The sequence below is a fragment of the Amblyomma mixtum genome, chromosome 8 (assembly GCF_055824585.1).
Source record: "Amblyomma mixtum isolate Tamu chromosome 8, ASM5582458v1, whole genome shotgun sequence".
Classification (NCBI taxonomy): Eukaryota; Metazoa; Arthropoda; class Arachnida; order Ixodida; family Ixodidae; genus Amblyomma; species Amblyomma mixtum.
Genome location: NC_143019.1, coordinates 104923523 through 104944673, shown reverse-complemented (window position 1 = coordinate 104944673; position 21151 = coordinate 104923523). Strand labels below are relative to the sequence as shown.

Here is a 21151-nt window from a genome sequence, read left to right as displayed (position 1 = left end):
AGTTGTGGTACTTTTTTTCCCTTCCCATGTAATTTCAACTTCATTATCTCGGTAGATTTCCTGTAGAAAATCAATTACCTCATCACCAATACCTAAATCTTTCAATATGCTCCACAGGAGTTCCCTGTTCACGTTATCGTATGCACCGCTTATGTCTAGAAAGGCTATAAACAGAGGTCTATTTTCCGCCTTAGCTATTTCTATGCATTGGGTAAGCACGAACAGGCTATCATCTAACCGCCTACCCCTTCTGAACCCATTCTGAAGTTCTCCGAGTATCCTATTCCCTTCTACCCATGACTGCATTTTTAATTTCACCGCCTGCATTGCCAGCCTGTACATAACAGATGTTATCGTAATCGGACGGAAGGATTTTATGTTCATCTTATCTCCTTTCCCTTTATAAATCAAATTCATTTTACTCTGTCTCCAGCTGTGCGGAATTTGCTGATTTGTTATGACTGCCTCCAATGCTTTTATCAGCGCGTCCTTGCTTCTTGGGCCAAGTTCATTAATCAGCTTAATTGGAATTTCGTCTATCCCTGCGGATGTGGTTTTAGGAATATTCGCTTCCGCCTTTTCCCAGTTAAGACTAGTCAGTTCTAAGCTGTTCTCTTTTGTGCTGTCCTGTGTTGCCGCCTCACTTGGGGAGATTACCCCATTGGCGTCGCTAAAAGACGCAGCTATAAATGACGTAATGTAGTCCACAGCATCGTCTCCCTCCAAACATTTTCCCTCAGCATCTATAATCTGTTCCTGCTTTCTTTGATTTGTTTTTCCCAACCAGCTTATATGGTTCCAGAATTTTCTTGGCCCCCCTTTATTTGCCTCGCGAACTTCAGCCAGCCATTTATCAGAGGACTGCTTTATTTTAGCGTGGACTAGGACCTGAACTTGCTGTTTCTTTTGTCGATAAGATTCCCATTTTTTTCCTATTTCTTCTACAGATAACTGCGCCCTCTTTGCTTCTCTGTGTTCCCTTGAAGCCACCCGTCGTTGTTCGATGGCCTCCTTAATTTCCATATTCCACCAGCTTCGTGGCTTCCTCTTTCCTCTCCAGCGGTTAACTCTTTTCACTTGTTTCATTTGTTGTTTCATTCACTTGTTTCGCACTACGGACAGCAGCGCCACCTACGCATGGTATGAAAAGGAAGCGCGGCGCTCGCCTCCCGGTCGAGTCACCTACCCCTTCTAGCCACCATACCCGCGAGGACGACAGCCAGTGTTGCCAATTTAGCTACTTTGTAGCTAGGCTAGATCTAGCTACTTTTGGACTCAACAAAATGTAATTTAGCTACGAGTAGCTATTTTAGCTCCTTTTTTCAAAATCTAGCTATTTTAGCTAAGTCTAGCTTTAGTACAGTAACACTGTCAAAACCTCGAAAAACTTATCGCTACAGCTGCAGACGATGGAACTGAAGATGATGATGATGATGATTTGTGGCTGTACCCTTTGTACCGGGTGAGAGCAGGTCCGCGCCCGAGCCGAATGAATTAAAAGGTCGAGGTGGGGGGGGGTTGCTGCTAACGCCGGGCGAGTGTCCACCACATTTGCAGCCAGGCTTTCGTCGCCGACACTGCGCTGTTCCGTTGGCCGTCTTCTACATCGCTTTCCGCCGAAGCAAATCCCAGTGCCATGAGTATCGTGGTGCCCTCTCGCGGCTTGGGCGACAGTTGTGGACACTGCAGAGTGATGTGATCCGCTGTGTCCTCTTCGTTCCCACACGCTCGTTTTCCATCTGCGGCTTCCTTGGCTCCCGGTCAGTGGGAACACGCGCTTGCACCGCCGATGTTAGATGTTTGTGCGCCTGTATGCTTTTGTGCAAACGGACAAACACGCCATGACCTATAAATATGAAGCAATGAGTGCCGGATACCAACTCGCACTCATAGTTTCGTTTCCGAGAAGCGCTACCGTGCGACCTCCGGTGTTTCGACACTGCTGATGTCCAGCCAGCACGGGGGATCGAGCGTGCACCATTTATTGGGGCGGCCACATCATACATGATCCTGCAGCGGTCATCCCACTTTTGAAGAGACTGGTGAAATTTTTTTTTCTTCTGCCTATCTCGCTTGTTAGGGCACAGTTGTTGCAACAGCTCTTTCTGTACTGTCGCTGCTGCTCGATATTGTTTTGCATGCGCAGTGCTTTGTCGAACACTGTGCCTTTTTAAGTGTGACTGGTAATTTCTCTATATCACTGCTCTGATTGCGAAAAGGAATTTGAGAGCGTGGCGTACATATACTTGTAAGATTGTTAGAGATTCGGACAACATGGCAGACAAGAGCAAAATGTACAAACAGCGCTTCAGAGACTGCCGGCTTAACTCTTTCCTTACCACAGGAAAAACGACCATTTTTCACATGTCTCAGACAAAATTTTTTTTTAGAAAAAGTGTGATAGATAAAATGATATAAAATGCATAACAATAATTCAGATAGAATGCGCTTTATAATGAAATTTATTTGAACACATATTCTGCTTGAAATGCTGTCAAAAAAAATCAGTAAACAGAACAAAAAGTAAAAAAGAAGAAAAGTTTTGTGTTTATATGACAATAACTTTCCAAACACTTGTACTAAAAAAATTCCAGAAATTACAAAACAATTCAAATTCTTTCTAAAACATGGCATTAAACTTTGAAAATTATAACTTGAATAGTTTTAGAGCTAGAATTTTTTTTCTTCATGCCTCTTGAAAAGGCTCGTTTGAGAGTGCGCTTTATATGATTTTTACAGTCCAACAAAAAAAAATTGGAAGTGTACTGTTATGCGCCAAACGAAAGCTTGGTAAGCGTGGTTTAAAAAATACAAATCAAAACTTATTTAATTTACGTCAAAAATTAAAAAATATATAAAACACAACAAGTATAGGTGTGATATTGCGATATATAGTATGCGATAAGTATAGCTGCGATGTAGCTGCAGAATCGAAATCCCGACGTTACAACATCTTCGTCCGAGTCACTGCTGCTCGGAGGATCTTGAAAATCAGCTGCAGAGGCTGGAGAATCACGTGCAGCGGGACTCTTCCGAGCGCGCAAAGCGCCCGACCTCGACGCGACGCCATCCTCACCGCGTATTATGTCGCAATAAGCCTATGCTCCAAGGGCACTTCAAAAATGCACGACTGGTGGGGAAATTACGAACTAGGCCGAAAATGGAACTAACCGTCTGAACAACAAACCAGATGCGCCCGCACAAGCGGACAGGAAAAAGAAAGCGAAACTATCAGGCCAACGTTCCGGGATCGGTTTGCGCAGTTACAGCGTCTGAACCAAAATCCGACAATGCAACATCGTCACCAGAGACTCTACTACTCGTAGCATAGATAATAATTGCAGTCAATGCAGTAGAATTGCGCGCAGCAAGGTTTTTCCGAGCGCGCGCCGTCTGCGCGCCCGATGCCATGCACGGAGTGTCCGCGCCGTACCCTCCGCTTCAAGGGCGTTTCAAAAATTCGCGCGTCGTGGGAAAATTGCTCTCTACGCAGAAACCGAAACTGTAGTCTCTGGAGAACAACTTAGATGGCGCCACATCACAGTAACGGCTACAATGAGGAGCTTCGGTTCGCACAAACAGACCGGAACGAGGAATCTGAACGCACAGGCGAGCGTTCTGGGCTCTCGTTGCCCAGTTTGGGCTTCGAAACAATACCTGACGATACAGCATCGTCGTCAGGGTCCGTGCTAATCGATACATCAAAAATATGTGGTGCAAACGCAGCGGAATTAAGTGGAACGGGGTTTTTTCGAGCGAGCGCCATTCCCGATGATGACGGCATGTTCGGAGCGCCCGACGCCGCACGCCCAACTTCAAGCGCGTCTCAAAAATTGCCGCTTTTTGGCAAAAATATAAACTAAACAGGAAGTTGAAGTTTAATGTGTGAACAACAAACCGAATGACTCAGCAAGTCCGTAGAGGCCGCGGTCGCGCTGCCGTAGCGCTTCGAATTTTTCGGTCACCGGTGATCGAAGCACAGTGGCGTGGTAATGAAAGAGTTAAAGAGGATAAGTACAAGGACTGGCTCATGGCGATGTCCGAGGACCCCTTCAAGGCTTTTTGCAAATTTTGCAAATGTTCTATCGAGGCGAAGAAAGCGAGCATCGATAAGCACTCCACGTCTGCAAAATACCTGGCCTGTGCCCCACACAAAGGATTTCAGCAGCGTGCTCTAACTGATGTCATGCCACGTGTAACGCAAAGTCCTGTGCAGCAAGCAGAAGCCGCCCTTGCTCTTTTTGTTGCTGAACATCGCGCTGAACATTGTTGCTGAACAAAAGCCGTGGCAGTCTGCCACAGCTTTTCCATTGCCTGGGTCCATAGAGCCTTTGTTTATTTCGCCTTTCACGCCGTTTGCGTGCAGTCTGTTATGCGCTGTTGCCGCCGTTGAGACCTTTGCGCCGTTGTGTTGTTTGTTCGCGCCAATTTCGGACTTCCTTTGTCCGTGTTCTCAGCAAGCATGGACAGGAGTGTGCCTTGAGGTAAGCGTGTTTTCTTTGCTATTGTAAGCGTTGACGTTCCTTGCTAATACGCAGGGTATGGCGTTGCTCTCTCGAAGCGGACTTTTCGGCGTCAGTTAAAAGAGGCAGTTTCGGGCAGTATTGCAGCGGCTACCGCGTCCCGTGAACAATGCCCAGCATGATTTGCAGCAGACCAAATCTCAGTTTCTGAAACTGTTGCTTAACTGTCGGCCAATGTGATGCCTGCTCTGTATCCAAACAAATCGTGTTAAGTCAGCACTTGGTGTCATGTCAGCCTTGTTCACTAAAAGTTTTTTATGCTGCAGATAACTAAAGAGGCTATCTTATGGTGATGTGTGGTGTTATATGGGCACAAGTGCAAAGCATGATAAGCATGCCTATAAAGCTTGGCACTAGCCGCCGCGGTGGCTCAGTGGTTATGGTGCTCGGCTGCTGACCCGAAAGACGCAGGTTCAATCCCGGCCACGGCGGCTGAATCTTTGGAGGAGAAATTCTAGAGGCCCGTGTACTGTGCGATGTCAGTGCACGTTGAAGAACCCCAGGTGGTCGAAATTTCCGGAGACCTTTACTACGGCGTCTCTCACAGCCTTAGTCGCTTTGGGACGTTAAACCCCATAAACCAAACCAAACCAAACCAAACCAGCTTGGCACTAGGAATGTTCGGTGTGTTTTGATGTCAAACGTGATCTCGAGGCCCTGGTTCTTACCACTGCGGAGGTGCAACAGCTGTGTCTCTCTCTGAACATGCACGATTAGATTTTTAGTAACCTTTTCATGTGACCTAGGTAGCCATGCAGGTAGCTGCATTTTGCCTTTGTTCCTTTATCTGCAGTGTTCATTACTAGTCTAGCAAGTTACCTGCAGTCACACTTTCACATTCGTCCTGTTTACAGAAAATGCGTTGGAAGAAGTATGGTGGTACAAGTCTTGGCGATGCAACTAGACGCATACTGAAAGACATGTTGTCGGATGAAACAGCCAGCCACTTCAGTTGGCAAGGGGGCAAAGGAAAACTGCATTTCAAAAGAACAGCCTGTTGTCAAGTAATGTTTGGTATGAACACATGCATGTTATGACTCTTTCTTTTCTTCATAGATAGAAAAACCGACGTATGCACGATGTAGTGAACACTGTACAGCATGGACAGTAAAGCAGCTAGGCAAGCTGCTCTGTATCAGTCTATGGGCCTTGGGTTTCTAGCTTTTTTGGTGGCTATAGTGTATCACAAACTAATAGTTACGTGCTCAAAGCAAACAGTGGCAATGCTTCGCTTTATGTATAGTTTCCAACCAATTTGTAGGGCTGCTCGAAGGGAACACATGATTTTTCTTTCTGCTTTTTATACTGCCTTGTTAATGGGTGCTGTCCAGCATGGCACATGACCGCTGCAAGACTGCTTTACCACACAGCACAGCACAAAAAAGAAGATATACAATTGTTTTGAAAGTACAGCACATTATAAGAGAAAAAAGGGCAAGGACAGTGCAATTTAAAAAAAAATAACAAGCATGGATGTCTTGAATCTTTAGTGCAGCACGTGCCACTCCTACAAAACATGTTGGTAACACATTTTTGCATCATTTTTGCATTTCTGATACCTGTCACATAGGTGATAACTACAGTCTGTTGTGTGTGAAGTTAAACAACTTTACTTATATGAATAATTGAGTCAAGCTTGGCTTTAAAGTGTCTGAGTGGCTTATTTTTCTTGCTTTTTTGTGAACCTCATCTTTTTGCCGTGTAGTTTTTATGGTAAACTTTTTTTTTGTTGAGGGTTTGGTAAGAATTAATTTGACATTTTGTTAAAGGCTATGTCTGTTGTAGTTGCACAAGAATGTCATTTTTTGCAGGTGTTTTGACTACCAGTTCTTTGCTTCGAGATGGCACTCTAGCTCAAATTGAGCAGGTTATCAAATCACGGCTTTGGCACGCAAAAGAGCGTATGGAAATAAAGGCAAGCAAGAATGCAGTAAATGACAGGCAAGAGCATCATTTTTGTCTCTGCATGCACTGATAGTAGTTTTATGTTCACTAAAAACAATTAAAGGAGCGTAATAATTAAGGAAAGAATGGCTGCACCAGTATTTTCATGGGTGCTGCCAAGTGGCCTTAAGATAGTGGTTTTCAGTAAAAGCAAGCATGTTTATACCCCCGTCACACGTTAGTCCTTAAAGGGGCCCAGAAACACCATCTTAGTTGACAAGATCGCATACAGTAAGTTACAATGGCACTACTAGCGTCGGTAATACCGCATATACTCTGTTTTTTAATATTTTAATGTCCTCCCAAAAACAAATTCATGGCTCTGATGGTGTCCCCACACAGTGGCGGGTTTCAGCAACGGATATGACATCACCTGGCGCGAGCTTGATGATTGTACAAACAGTAAATATACTGCAAATTGTGTGAATAAGTAGAGAAACATTTTGTCACCTGTCTGCGTTTTATATTAGATCAACAAAAACAACTTGTTCGTCTTTGATAAAAGCGCTGCAAAGCAAGAAAAATAAAAATACACCACCAGGGGCTCTGGCGTGGAAACGACGCTGCCAGTTCCAGCAAGAACGAGTTACAGAGAGCAGGCAACCATGGAGTACAAACTTCCGCGACATGCTTTGGAAGGCTGTTTTGATTGGTTGCACCAGGTGCCGTCATTGGGAGAGCGAAATAGGAGTGGGAAGCCCCGCCAAAATCGAGTTGAGGACAGCGTTTTGTTTGCTTGCATTTTGAAATTTCTTCATCGAATAACTCCCGTTCCTGTGCATCGATTCCTGTAATTCTTTTTGAGTCAGTATCTGTGTGACATAAAGAATCCACCTGAAGTATAGCCGGTATCCCCCCAAACAGTGTTTCACAGCCCCTTTAAAGGCCTTTCCAGCCAAAGTTTCTCATTTCACCAGAGGAGCAGTGACGCTGCAAGTAGTCATTCACCGCAAAATGTTGAACAGCTGGAGTTGTGCTCCTATGGTTGCAGTTGCATAAAGCGGCAGAAGTATAGCTTTAAAGCTGGAGTGGAGCACTTTATTCAATCTTTGAGCTTTGAAATTTATTTCATTATATTTCCTTCATAAAAATAGTGATAGCTCTTCACCAGCAGCAGGTTTTGTTTATCACTCTGGCCACCATTTACTTGGTGTTGCTGCTTAGCATAACATCTTAGCATAACATAAGACGCATCCAAAAACTAGATTCAGGCACTTTCTTTATATCTGACATGTTTTCAGAGTATTTAACTGCTTGTTCATTATTCACAAAAACGTACGAAACACGGACAAAAGAGGGGAGAATCGACAACACAAGCGCTGCGTTGTCGATTCTCCACTCTTTTCTCCGTGTTTCGTGCGCTGTTGTGAATAATGAACAAGTACCAACTTGCCCAACTTTCTTCACTCATCAATTTAACTGCTTAGGTTTTCTCTTTGCGGTTAGTTTTCTATGCGTGGTGGTGCTACAATCGCAGCTTCTTGAATGCTGCTGGCTTCAAAGGTCTCGAATGGCCATCTTCACTTCTAAGACCCTTTGAGGCGATGACACATTCCGCATGCTGCATAGATGCGCACCGTGTGCCTTTGAACAGAAGGGCCCCGATTCTCTAAGGCCTTTGCAGTGCCCATGTGACAGGCGCATTAATCCCATTTAAAATATAACAGCATTAATGCAGTGGTCGGGTGTCATGTCAGATTCTCACATTGCGCACTCAGGTCAGGTATACCGGAATGCAAAATTAAGTGGCCTTGTCCCCGTTTTCATAAAACCTTACTGCAACAGCTGTTTTTTTTTCGGCTTTCAGTTACAAAGCTAATATTCAACTGCAGGACGAAACTACAGACATCGGCACTGCCTGCTGAGCCGGCAGCCTCTGAAACTGTGGTGGCAGCCTCGAGAGTTATGGCAGCAGCCCCTGCTTCTGATGACAGCCCTGAAGATGAATCTGACATGTAGCTCTAAGTTTGTCGTACTCGCTTAAGAGGGGGGTATCCTTCAACCAAAAATTATTATTGACGAAGTTTCAATTCTAAAGTCCACAGGAAACGCAATTTTGTGTGTCTATCCTAAATACAGTCGCCGACCAATATTTCGGACGCCCAATTTTCCGGACCTGCATGAAAATCCGGACCTTGCCATGGCACCGCCACGCGCTCCATAGAGCCAATGTATAACACCGACCAAAGTTTCGGACGCTTGAAATCCTTCTCTTTCAATTTTCCGGACTTTTTCTTTCGATTGGCGACTTGAGAGCTAACGAAAACGTAAACAACGCCAGAGCCATTTTGCTTTTCTGGTCGCTGCCATTTTGGTTTTCTGCAACCTCGAACCCACGTGTCATATGATCACGCCATCGGAACCGGAACCTAGCATACCCAGTATAGCCTCGATAGCAGGCATCGCTTTCTGCACCTCCTTTGTGCCTACGCCGCCCCGCCAGTGTCAGCTCTGCCGTGCTACAGTCCTGTGCACAGCCGTCAGTCGCCGTGGTCGATTCACGTGTGGTGTGTTGTGCTGGTTATGGTGTGCTGTGTTGTGCTGGCAGTTACCGATGCCGCCGATAACGCCGTCCTCGTCCGCCTCCGCGACGAAAGCACTAAAGCGAGGAAATTACAGCCGTTTGACTATAGAAAAGAAGGCCGCCATTATCAGGCAAGTGGAAAGTGGCCGGTCGCAAGCGGACGTTGCAAAGCAATTTGCGATCTCGAAGCAGACGATCTCGGATTACCTAAAAAACAAGGTAAAACTCCTAGAAGCCGCCGAGAAGTCATCCGGATCCCGCCAAAAGAACATCAGCCAAGGTGCCTACCCGAAGCTTGAGGAAGCCATTCTGGTGTAGCTGAAATCCATGATTGCCAAACAGGTGCCGGTGTCCGGTGATGTTTTAAAAAAAAAAGCAGAAACACTGGCGCTGCAGATGAATATTGAAGGCTGCAAGTTCAGCGATGGTTGGGTCCAAAATTTTAAGTGGAGACACGACCTCAGCTTCAAAAAAATGTGCGGCGAGAGTGCCGCGGTTGACGAGGCGGCTGTTGAAAGCTATCGGTGTGGCAAGCTGCAGGCATTGCTCCAGCAGTTCGTGCCCGAAGATATATTTAATTGTGATGAAACCAGGCTGTTTTACAAGCTGTTACCAGAAAAAAACCCTTGCTTTCGCTGGCGACCCTTGCCACGGTGGCAAGCACAGCAAGGAACGGCTGACAGTCCTTGTCGGCTGCAACATGCTCGGCACTGAGAAGCTCCCGATGCTGGTAATCGGGAAATCAAAAAATCCAAGATGTTTTAAAGGAGCGCGTGTTCCAGAGCTGTACGAAGCCAACAAGAAGGCTTGGATAACTCAGCAGATTTTCGAAGGCTACATCCGGAAGCTGGACAAAAAGTTTGAGCGCCAAGGGCGCAAAGTTCGCATGCTGGTGGACAACTGCGCTGCACATGGCCATGTCAGGGACCTGAAAGCTATGCAGCTGGAATTCTTGACGCCGAACACGACGTCCCTACTGCAGCCCATGGACCAAGGTGTCATCCGGACCCTCAAGCACCTCTATCGGTCACGCGTGCTTAGTCGCATGGTGTTATGCGTGGACAGCGGCAAAACTTACAGTGTCGACTTGCTGTCTGCACTCGGCATGCTTTCCGATGCATGGAAGGCGGTGACCGAGGACACACTGCGGAATGGCTTCCGCCACGCGGGTTTCGCGATCAGAGACGAAGTGCCGTCGTCATCCGATGATAGCGCCAGTGAATCTGATCAGCCGTCTTCATCTGCTGACCTCATCGAGCACTTGCGCGCTGCAGGAGCCGTTCCCGTGGAAGTGTCGCTGGAGCAGTTTGCCAACGCTGACAGCGAGATCGAGCTCTGCGCTGAGCTTACCGACGACGAAATTGTTCGCAAGGTGCTGGAAAGTGATGACTCGGGCTCTGACAGTGAGGAGCCAGAGACTGTGCTGCCAACTAGCAATGAACTAACCCGCGCTCTGATGGTGCTTTCGGCTGTGTACAGCGAGAACGTCACCCTTGCCGACGTGCAAGCCGACTTACTTGTACGGCAACGTAGTGCCCCGCAGAGGCAAATTGACCACTTGTTCAAGCCGCTCGATAAATACAGTGGCTGATCCCGGGCTGGCGTTGTATATGTCTCTTCGCCCAACGCCGCCTCTCCTCCTCCTCTTCTCTCAAAGCTCCTTTGGCAGCTTTTTTTTTTTTTCAACGGTCCCCCTCGGGGCCACCAATCATGCTTCGGCAGAGCATGCAGGCACAATGCTTCCCGCTGTGTCTCACTCGAGTTCCTCTCTCTACACCAAGTCGCCTATGCGCAGACACATGGTGCAGTCGTTTCGCGCCGTGCACTTTCACGTGCGCGGCGACGTAAGAACAGTCGTGTCACGTCATAAAAACAATTGTGATAATGAGGTATAAACAGTGTTGTAGGCGTTAGCGAAAAAAAGGAACAAAATACTTTGCTCGTTAGGGTAAATTACTGCTTATTCGTCTTAAGAACTAACAACAACAATATTGCAAAGCTCATATTTAACTTAAGGGGAGACGCGGGTCTTAGAACAGTCAAAAATGGTCAAAAAATCGATTTTGAGCAAAACTCATTTTCGGAAAGTTTAACCTTTCGAGCACCTATTTTCAAATTATTAACGCTAAATTCGGCCGGGAAATGCAATAAAATCTGCTTTCAATATACCAAGGCAGCCACGAAATGCCCTCAAAAGGGCGAAATTTGTTCGAACTTCCCGCGCGCGCCACGGACGCAGCAGCCAGCCGATCGCCGCCATCTTGGGCTTGATTTGAAGCTGTTTTCTTTGTGCGCGATTCGAGACTTCTCAAAATGGCGTCGCTCAAGCGAAACGGCTGCCCTGGCGGTTTTCCGAAGGCCGTTTCCGGGTCGCTGATTGGCTCGCGCACGGCGCGCTTGAAAAGCGCGCCGTTCCGCGCCTGCCATTGGCTGGCGTGACCGGCGCGTCATTTTTTTTTTCTTTCTCTTTTGCGTTCGCTGCCGTGGCTGCCGCTTCGTGCGCGTCTGCTTTTGCGCTTGTTTTTTCTCTTCGTGCCGCATTTCTGCTTTGTGCCTGGAGTTTTTCCATGCGATCGAGATGACGGGAGACAGCCGACTTAAACCGTGCACGCAACGAGCTTTTGGAAGCCGTAAGAAGCGAGCGTGGAACAAAAAGCCGAAGGCGTCGGCCACATGTGCGCCGTCGGGACCTGCGTTGGAGCCGGTGCCGGACTCGCTGGATCTGCCGGGGACGTCAGCCACGCTGCTCGCTGATGACACCGCGGGACCAAGTTCCACCACGAACTGCATCCCGGATCACGGTACAGTTCGTGTTGATGCCGCGTACTACTCAGCGGCGGAGCAGGCGCAGCTTGCTGAGCGATCGGCGCACGCGAAGTCCGCGCTGTCGGAAAAGTCAGCGACCCAGCGCAAGTTCGAACTTCTTGGTGTCAGCGCGGAGTGCCAGACCGGTGATGCTGGCACTGAGTTTGTGATTGTGGATATGAAAGTTTTGAACAACTTTTTCGCGCAATCGAAGTGCGGAACCTGCGGCACTGGAAGTCTGACTTTGAGCAAGGCATCAGACAAGGAGTACGGCTTAGCTGTAAAGCTCCAGCTCGTCTGCGGCAGTTGCAACTTCGAGAAGAAGCAGTTTTCTTCCCCACGAGTAAGTGGAACTACCAACATTACTCCCTTCGAAGTAAACATGAGGGCCATGAAGGGCATACAGACGATAGGCAAAGGCGTGACTGCCCTTGCCGACTGTTGCGCCTCTATGAACCTGTCGCACCGAGGTCTGCACCACAAGACCTTTCAGGGACACCTAAAAACTTTCGTGAAAGCCTGCGAGAGCACAGCGACTGCAAGCGAAGCTGCCAGTGTGGCAGTCATCAAGGATCTATACAGAGATTTCTTGAACCCAGTTGGGAATATTGACATTATTTTTGATGGTTCTTGGATGACCCGAGGTCGTAGCTCCCACATAAGTGTGGGCTGCATTGTTGAGCTCTACATTGGTCTGGTGATCGACCACGTTGTTTATTCAAACTTTTGTCTCGGATGTGCCGTGGGACCACAGCCACAAGATGATGGGTACTGTGACTGGCTCGCCACCCACGAGTGCCAGCGAAACATTGACTGCAACTCTGGCCGCATGGAAGTGGAGGCTGCGCTGACCATGTTTCAAAGGTCTCTGGCTAAGCATGGTCTGCGCTACACGACCGTCCTCTCTGATGGAGACAGCCGGACTTTTCATGCTTTATCAGAAGCAGAAGTGTATGGCTTCATAAAGGTTGAAAAGAAAGATTGTATCAACCACGTCCATAAGCGAATGGGGACTGCTCTGCGGAACCTGGTTGACAAAAAGAAGGCTCAAGGTGAGTCTCTTGGTGGAAGAGGCCGGCTGACACAGGACAAGATCAAGAAGATCACAAATTACTACGGCTATGCCCTGAGGAGCAATAGCAATGATGTTCCAGGCATGAAGAAGGCAGTGGACGCTATACTCCTACACATGACGTCTACAGATGATGTCCCAAACCATTCCAAGTGCCCTGAGGGTGCTGACTCTTGGTGCAAGTTTAATAGAGCCTTGGCCAATGGTGAGCTTCCACCTCCACACAAGAGTGCCCTCCCGGCTTGTGTTGGGGCTGCTCTGGAGCCAGTGTTTGCAAGGCTCAGCGATGAGAACTTGTTGGCACGGTGCAGTGAGGGAAGGACACAGAATGCGAGTGAAAGCCTACACTCTCTCATTTGGACACAAGCTTCCAAGAATGGGAATGCTTCATTGAAAAGTGTGAAGCGGGCCGCTGCTGAGGCTGTTGCCATCTATAACCAAGGAAGGAGGGCAACCAATCAGTCCATCACTGCAAGTCTGGGCTACGCTGCTGGTGGCTGCCTTGTTCGGCGAAGCCTAGAGAAAGACGCCCTGCGTTTGCGCAAGGCCAATGGGTCTCATCAAAAGAGCACTGATGTGAAAGAGACTCTGACAAGGCGGCACAAAACAGGAGCAACTAAAGATTATAGTCCTGGACTGCTATAGAGACGTTCTGCAGAGGCACAGGACAGCGTGCTGCCTAACATCCAGGTGGTTCTTCTCGAAGACAGAGCAGACGTGCTGAACGTCACACCCAACGGTCCTTCTCAGGACCACCCAACTGCTTGCCATGGTGGGGGCTCGGATCTCCTTGGCTCCGGACTGCTGGGTCTCTCAAAAAACAGTTTTCAGGGTTCAAAATATTGTCTTTAGAGCTCAACACCGCAGCCCTACACTCCATTGTCTCTAAAAAAAATCTACCGATAACTTCATGAGAAATTTTTTTTACAACTTCATCACGCTTACACCTTTGACATTTTTTTTATTAATGTTTCCTTGGATGGAATAAGACGCTTTTTGTTTTGCTTTGTAGAGAAATAGATAGGGAACATCTAAATAAAATCCGTTGTTGAAGATTCCTCACAAAATTTTCTGTAGTCAGTGTCAAAACTTTAAATGCGATTTTCTCAGCTTCACGTTTTTTGCCAATGTCACTAGCCTTACGGAACTTTTCATTATGTTCTTGTGGTCCAATTTTAATAAATTTTACACCGTTGAATTCAGAAAGAATTGAACTGTGGAGCTATGCTATTCCTATGTTTCTAAGTCGAACATATCAAATTTTGCAGACAATAATACCAGCTAATTATATTCCAGAATTGTGATGCATCGACGTAATTGAATATTTTTATATGATGATGTACCTTAATAACAATATAGATAGCATAGCTCCACATGGCAGATCTTTGGCTACAGCTACATTTCAATCAGAACCAAAAAATATTGAGGGAAAGTATCTTAATGACCCGTAAGAAATTACCTAATTAGGCTTGTTATTTTCCCATAAGATGAAAACTAATTGAGATAGGCAGAAACTAATTACATTTTTGAAAACAGGAGGAAGAAATACATATGCACACCTAATTTCATTACAATATCTCTAATAATAAAAATTTTCATTTTAAGACCAGTGTCTCCCCTTAAAACGCCTAGCTCCACCAACTACTTTACGAGAAATCCTTATTTAACGGGAATAACTTAGCAATTTTATAGTGGCCTTCAGTTGACTAAGAACACGAAATGGCACTTTATCATCAATTATAACTTCACAAAGAGACAATCGGTGAATAAATTTACAGTAATTCTGAAAACTATGATGTCCCTAAATGCTCGGCATGCTTGCACTATAGAGAGAGTTGTGTAACAACGCCAGCAAGGCAGTATCACACGGTTCGTCACATGAGCATTGACTTATGCAACGCCAGGCCGGCGGCAGCAAGCCCGCGAGAGCGCCGTGGTAGCACGCAGCGGTGCAGATGCGATGAGGCCCGACGGCTCTCGAAACGATGTGGGGGAGGAGGCAAGTAGAGGAGGTGGTGAAATAAGGAACGGAGAAGAGGAGGAGGAGAGGCGGCGTTGGGCGAGGAGACATATGCAACCATGGGCGTCCGGAGGGGGGGGCAAGGGGGGGCAGCTGCACCCCCCTGGAAAATCACTCACTCGAACCGTGAGTGATGGCCGCACGTCAGGGGCGGCGGTGCGCTCAGCCAAAAGAGTAAAAGCGGCCCTGCTTCCACGCTTTGGGTCACATCTGCAAAGTGCCGCGTCCGGGGACGCGTCGTTGCAGACATACAGCGGCACCGGCGAGCATGTGTTTCGAGCCGTCTTGAGATGTGTGCCTGTTTCTTTGATCTCTAGAGAGATAGCGACACGGAGGCAGACAGTGCACACCCCGGCCACCGATGAATTCTTCAGGAGGGAGGGACAAATCAGCCGTGTCCATCCCCGCTTTGTCGGACTGCTCAGGGGCAAGCGGGCGATGAGTTGGCGCCGCCGCTCGCTGTCTCCTCCGATCCACGGGAGAGCGCAGTTCGGTACAAGCGCCGCTTTCAGAATTTTCGGCAAAGGGGATTAGCTGCTTTTGTTCACGGCGACGCAGTCTCCAGAGGCGCCCCCACACCAGCGTTCCTTGCGTCTTCTCCGGAAACCAGCGCCTTTGGTCAAGGCAGCCCGATGGCGCCTGCCTGGCTCGCCTGTCACCTCTGGCTGGGCCTCAAATCCCAACAGCGCCCATGTACTGTGCGATGTCAGTGCATGGTAAAGAGACCGTCCGTCCCTCATAGCCTGAGTCGTTTTGGGGCTCTGAACCTCATAAAAACACACAAAACAAATTTTCCGACCGGAATGGCGAGTGTCCCTTCCCCTCGGAAGTCGCGCGGCGTTCCTTGCGTGTGCGCGCCTCTTTGTTTGTGCTTCGGTGTTTTTAGTGGCCGGTTGTCAACGAAGCTGAGAACAACCAAGACAGCGGACGAGAAAACGACGAGCGGCGAGTAGTGTGTGTGCAAATACTCGACTGTGCGGTTGCGCGAGCAAGATGGAGCGAGGTGTATGAAGCTGCGAGCGTGCATTTATCTTGTAAATAAGTTTTCGCTGCATACATAGTCATTTTTTGTTTTCAACGTACGCATTCAACCGTTTTTCCAATCAATGTGTATATATTTTTAGCACTACCAACCCCGAGGAACTCCATAGCCAGCTTTGTCTCGCGCGGTCCCGAATGATGGATATTCGACGCTTCTTCAAGCGTCAGCGGTTGTCTGGCGAAGCATTATCCAAATGCGCCCCTGCAGATTCTGGTGTGACATGTGACAACGGTGTAGCATTTGAACAGAGTGATGCAAGCTTTTATCACCGGACAGTAGCTGATGTCGTCGACTCCATGGAAGGGACTCTGTCAACAGTGAGTTCAGGTGATGCAGCAGGCCGAGATGATTCCATTTCTCCTTTCTTGGGATTCAAGTCCGGATTTGACCAGAGCGATGCAACCTTTCATCACCGGACAGTAGCCGGCGTCGTCGTCTCCATGGAAGGAACTCCACCAGCGAGCTCCGGTCACGCAGTAAGCCGAAACGATTCCCTTTCTCCTTGCTTGGGATCGAAGTCCGGAGACAACATCAAGAAAACAAATAACTTGCCTCAAGAATATGACTTAGGAGAGTTTCTAGGCAAAGCTAAACTCACTGGCATACCGGACTTTTTGAAGTTACGTCTTCTTACTAAGCCATGGTCGCCAAATGTCACATATGATTTTAAGAAGGATGTAACACCTGGAAAGAGGCCTTTTCGACATCAGTGGCTGGGAGATTATGCCCCCTGGCTTGCGTACTCAGCGACAGCGAAAGGCGCCTTTTGTCGTTTTTGCGTCATTTTTCCTCCGCGTGTTCACCGGGGTACTCAAGGTAGTTTTATCGTGCGCGCTTTCAGTAACTACAGAAAAATGCACGAGGCGTGCAGGGATCACATAAAATCCCAATGGCGCCAGGAGGCAATGACGGCCTCACAGAACTTTATGGATGTGATGAAAGGCAAGCAGCTACCCGTTGTACAGCAGCTGAACAGAGCACTGCACGCGCAAGTTGAAAGGAACCGTGGGAAACTATTTCCAATAGTTTCCACCATTGTCTTTTGCGCGACGCATGACTTGCCGATTCGCGGCAAGCAGTCCGATAGTGGAGTCTTCAATGATCTGCTTGACTTTCGTGTAGAAGCTGGAGATACTCTACTTCAGGAGCACTTCGCTTCTTCTGCTGGCAATGCCAAGTACACTTCTGTCCGCGTCCAGAACGAGATCATCACAATCTGTGGCGACATCCTGAGAGAGCAGATAGTTACCGAAACTAACAAAGCGTTTGCTTTTTCCGTTCTTGCTGACGAAACTGCAGATATTTCAGGAAAAGAGCAGATGTCTATAGGCGTTCGCTTTATTGACAAGGCGGAAGTCGAAGTGTGCGTTCGAGAGCAGTTTTTGGGATTTGTAGAGCTGGAGCAATTAAACTCCGCTTGCATCGCCGCGGCAATCTTGAAGCTTTTGACGAATGTCGGACTGATTCTTTCGAACCTCGTTGGACAGGGGTACGATGGATGCTCTACAATGGCTGGAAAAGAAGCTGGAGTGAACAAAATTATACAAAAACAGTTCCCGAAGGCACTATTTTTCCACTGTGCAAGTCACAAACTAAATCTCGTCATCAACGATTTGAACGACGTCTCTGAAATTCGAAACACAATTGGGATAATCAAACAAACCATAAACTTCTTCCGCGAGAGCGTGCTCCGGAGAAAATTGGTGCCCAACATTCCAATGCTGTGTGAGACAAGATGGTCTGCAAAGTACAAGTCTATTAGGATCTTCTCTCAGCATTACGTGGCCATAGTCGAAGCACTCGAGCAGCTCGCGTCCACGGAATCATGCTCGAACGCTGCAACTAGACAACGAGCTCACATCCTCTACTGCGCAACAACAAGCTCATCTTTCATCGTCTGCTTGCATATTGTAGCGAAGTACAGCGCTCGGCTCGAACCAGCTACGAACATTCTGCAAGGTGTATCCATGGACTTCCATTCTGTGCATGGCCACATCACTGAGCTACAACGTATTTTTCGCGGCCACCGGACAAACGCTGTCGAGGAGTTCTCTAACATCATGAATGCAGCAAGGGAGGCAGCCAATCACTTAAATGTGGTGATATCTGTACCAAGACAAGTCTCTCGTCAGGCCCACCGAGACAACTACGGGATTCAGTCGCCAGAGGAATACTACCGTGTGGCAATATATGTGCCGTACTTGGACTCCCTCACTGCTTCTTTAGCTCGGCGCTTTTCTGAAAGCAATGAGAGGAGCTTCAAACTTCTCCAGCTGCATCCATCAAAAATGAAGCACTTGAGCCGTGTTGAGTTCGCTGTTCTCGCCGAAGAACTCCAGTGCTTTTACGGCATCGACAACTTCAAGGAAGAGGCCATCTCTTGGTACGAGATGTGGTGCAACAAAACTGGGGACCCATCAGAAATAACTTACTGCGAGCTTCTACATCAGGCCAAGACATTCTTCCCTGGTGTTGCAAAAGCCATTGAGGTGGCTCTGGCTTTGCCAGTTACTACCTGTACGGTCGAACGCTCCTTCAGTACAATGAGGAGAGTGAAAACGTGGCTACGCTCAACGATGACAAACGACAGACTGGACGGCCTTTGTATGATGAGTGTGCACCGAGAGCGTGTAATGAAGCACAGAAATGAATTTATCACCAGTGTCATCACGCAATTCGCCCAGAAAAATCCGAGGCGTCTACAGTTTCTGTTCAAGGAAGACTGACTGAGTGACTGTCGTTGCGTGTTTGTGAACATATTGTGCTGTGTGCTGGTCATCAATCCGGGTGTGTCGAGAACCCGTATGCAGCAAGACTGAGCACTCTTCCCCACGAAGTGATAGTATCTTTTTGCATTTTTATTAATTTTCATTGTTTCTTCGTTGATAAACTCCAATGTATCTCTCCTAGCCTCGCTTTAATTTGCTGTTTGTAATTTTTCTTTCATGTGTGTATTTTACTTATTTATTTTATTTGTATATAAATAAATAAATTTACTCCGCAAATAGTGCCTTTTTGCTACGAACATACCCCCCCCCCCCCCCCCTCCGGCGCCAACAACCAATGGGGCCCCCCCCTGCAAAAAATTCTGCGGACGCCCTAGTATGCAACGCCAGCCCGGGATCAGCCGAAGCGAGAGTAAGTGCGTGTGGATGCATATGCGTATCTCGTTTGTTTCATCGCTCAGCGCCGTTAATAAGACGGTGACAAGGATGCGAGCCGATGTTTGCGCGATAGTGTTAAAAAATTGGCCGGGTGTACTTACCAGCAGCCCATAAATGAAAATAAATACTGTCACCATTGTGCAACCGGTTGAGTCGCATTTCTTTCAAGGTAAGGGTGTTTTTCGGTACTTCTGCCATTGAAAAAAATGTTTTTCATTTTTAGAATTGGTTAGTTGGGGGGTCGACCTATATTCCTGTCCGACCTATATTCCGGTTTTTACGGTATGTTTCAGAATGTTTTCGTGTTTAAAGCCTACATTTGTCACTTGTAAACACAAAGCGACAGGTAAATATGTGGCTAATATGTCTTTTATGCCGTTTAGGTTATGTAAGGGTCCCCTACGGTTCCCGTGTATGAATGCCATACTGTATAATGTAGTTAGTGAGAGAACTAGGTTGGGTTTTCGGGCGTCCTGATTCGGGGCTTCTCTTGTCAGTCTACGGAGCCCCGCCGCCCTTTTGACATCGCCCGCACAGGACTGCCTTGAATTGTGTCCATCACATACGTTGGACAAGCGTGCAAGACTCACGGCTGTTCTCGTGTTCGGCCTCTCCGTGTGGGGAGGGGCCTTGGGGCCCGCTGACCTGGAGCGCAGCGCTAGCTGCTGCCACCTGGGGCACAGGTGGCCCTGCTGCAGGCTCACAGCATGTGGCCTGAGCGGGATCCAGAAGCCGCTGTGGTGCCGTGCCCTGTTGAGCCACAACGGAGAAGGTAGGTTTGTGCATCAAAGATACTCTCTTCCGGACTTCCCTGAATGTTACATTTTCTTTGACTCACAATTTACACACAGGTGTTGTTCAACTGCACAGTTTTCAGCGTAGTGTTCATGAGAACCACATTTAGCACATGTGAGTTGGCCCCGGGAACTCTGAGAGCTGTGGCCATAACGTTGGCATCTGAAGTAGCATCGTGGATTCCGAAGTTGGAGCTTTAAGTAGCCTATTTCTACGTAGTCAGGGAGGGTAACTAGATGCAAATGTCAAGACAATGTGCTTTGTGGGGATTTATTTATTATCTTGCTTCATTTTTATCCTGTATACATTGGTCACGTTTTGCTCCTTTAAGCCTTCCAGAAGTTCTTCATCAGTCACATATCTGAGATCATGATCTGAGATAACTACCCGAACAGTATTCAAAGATCGGTGTGGGCTGATTGTGACCTCTATATCTCCAAATGACTTCACTTCTGACAATTTCTCACGTTGGTGGTTATATAAAACTTCTAAAAAAGGTCTTCATTTGCAAGCTTCTTGATTTTGTACCCTTCTCCTATGGCACTTGTTAAAGTCTTGGTAACAATGAGTGGTGATGCTAGTCTAGCGGTGTGTTCCTCGTGTTCGCTGTGAACAACATGGAATCGTGGGAAGCTTGTTGCAATTTTTTTTGAAGAATTCACATGTCAGTGTGCCCTCTCTTTCGAGAGAGATCGGTTTGAAAAAAAAAAATGAGAAGCCATAGAATGTGTTCACTGCTTGGCAATGGTGCCAGTCGCCCACCACGGAGCCCAACAAGCCCTGCCCACACCAGTTGTACACCAGCACTATAACCAAATAGGGCGTAATGAAAGTTTGTCAGCCACACAGGACTAAGCCTCGTTGCCAGAAAAAAAGAACCAAGAAGTGAGCAGGAGACAGGAGAGTTGTGAGAAAGATATGACAGTGAAAGATGGAGGGGAGGGCAGGAAAAGGCGACTGCCGGTTTCCCCCGGTCGGGTCAGGCCTGAGGTGCCGTCTACAGGAAGCTGGGGCCAAAGTGGTGTGTTGCCTCCGCCGAGGGGCCTTAAGGGTCCAAACGCTCGGCATCGGCTCAACCACCAGGATCCCCTTTTCCCCGGACACGGCGATGCCACGCACGGCTAAGCGCGGATGCTCGGGTCCGTGGTGACGCATTGTTCACCATCATCCCCCTGCGGGGATGTCCTTGCGGATGCTCGGGTTAACCCCGTGGTGTCGCCACTCACCAACGTCTGCATGCTGCAGACGCCCCCCTGCGGGGT

General features: G+C 47.8%; 1 protein-coding gene across 10 annotated transcripts in view; it reads right to left on the bottom strand.

The window, feature by feature from the left end:
* The window catches only part of LOC149333768 (uncharacterized), a 135424-nt gene that overhangs the window by 104650 nt on the left and 9623 nt on the right, over window positions 1-21151 (bottom strand). For 5 of the 10 annotated variants that reach the window (XM_089558763.1, XM_089558765.1, XM_089558762.1 and 2 more), the window contains exon 3: window positions 19685-19844. The exons of the other annotated variants lie outside the window; for them this stretch is intronic. In XM_089558763.1, the coding sequence (XP_089414889.1) occupies window positions 19685-19844 (160 nt within the window). The remainder of the gene's footprint in view (window positions 1-19684; window positions 19845-21151) is intronic. 10 annotated transcript variants of the gene reach the window in all.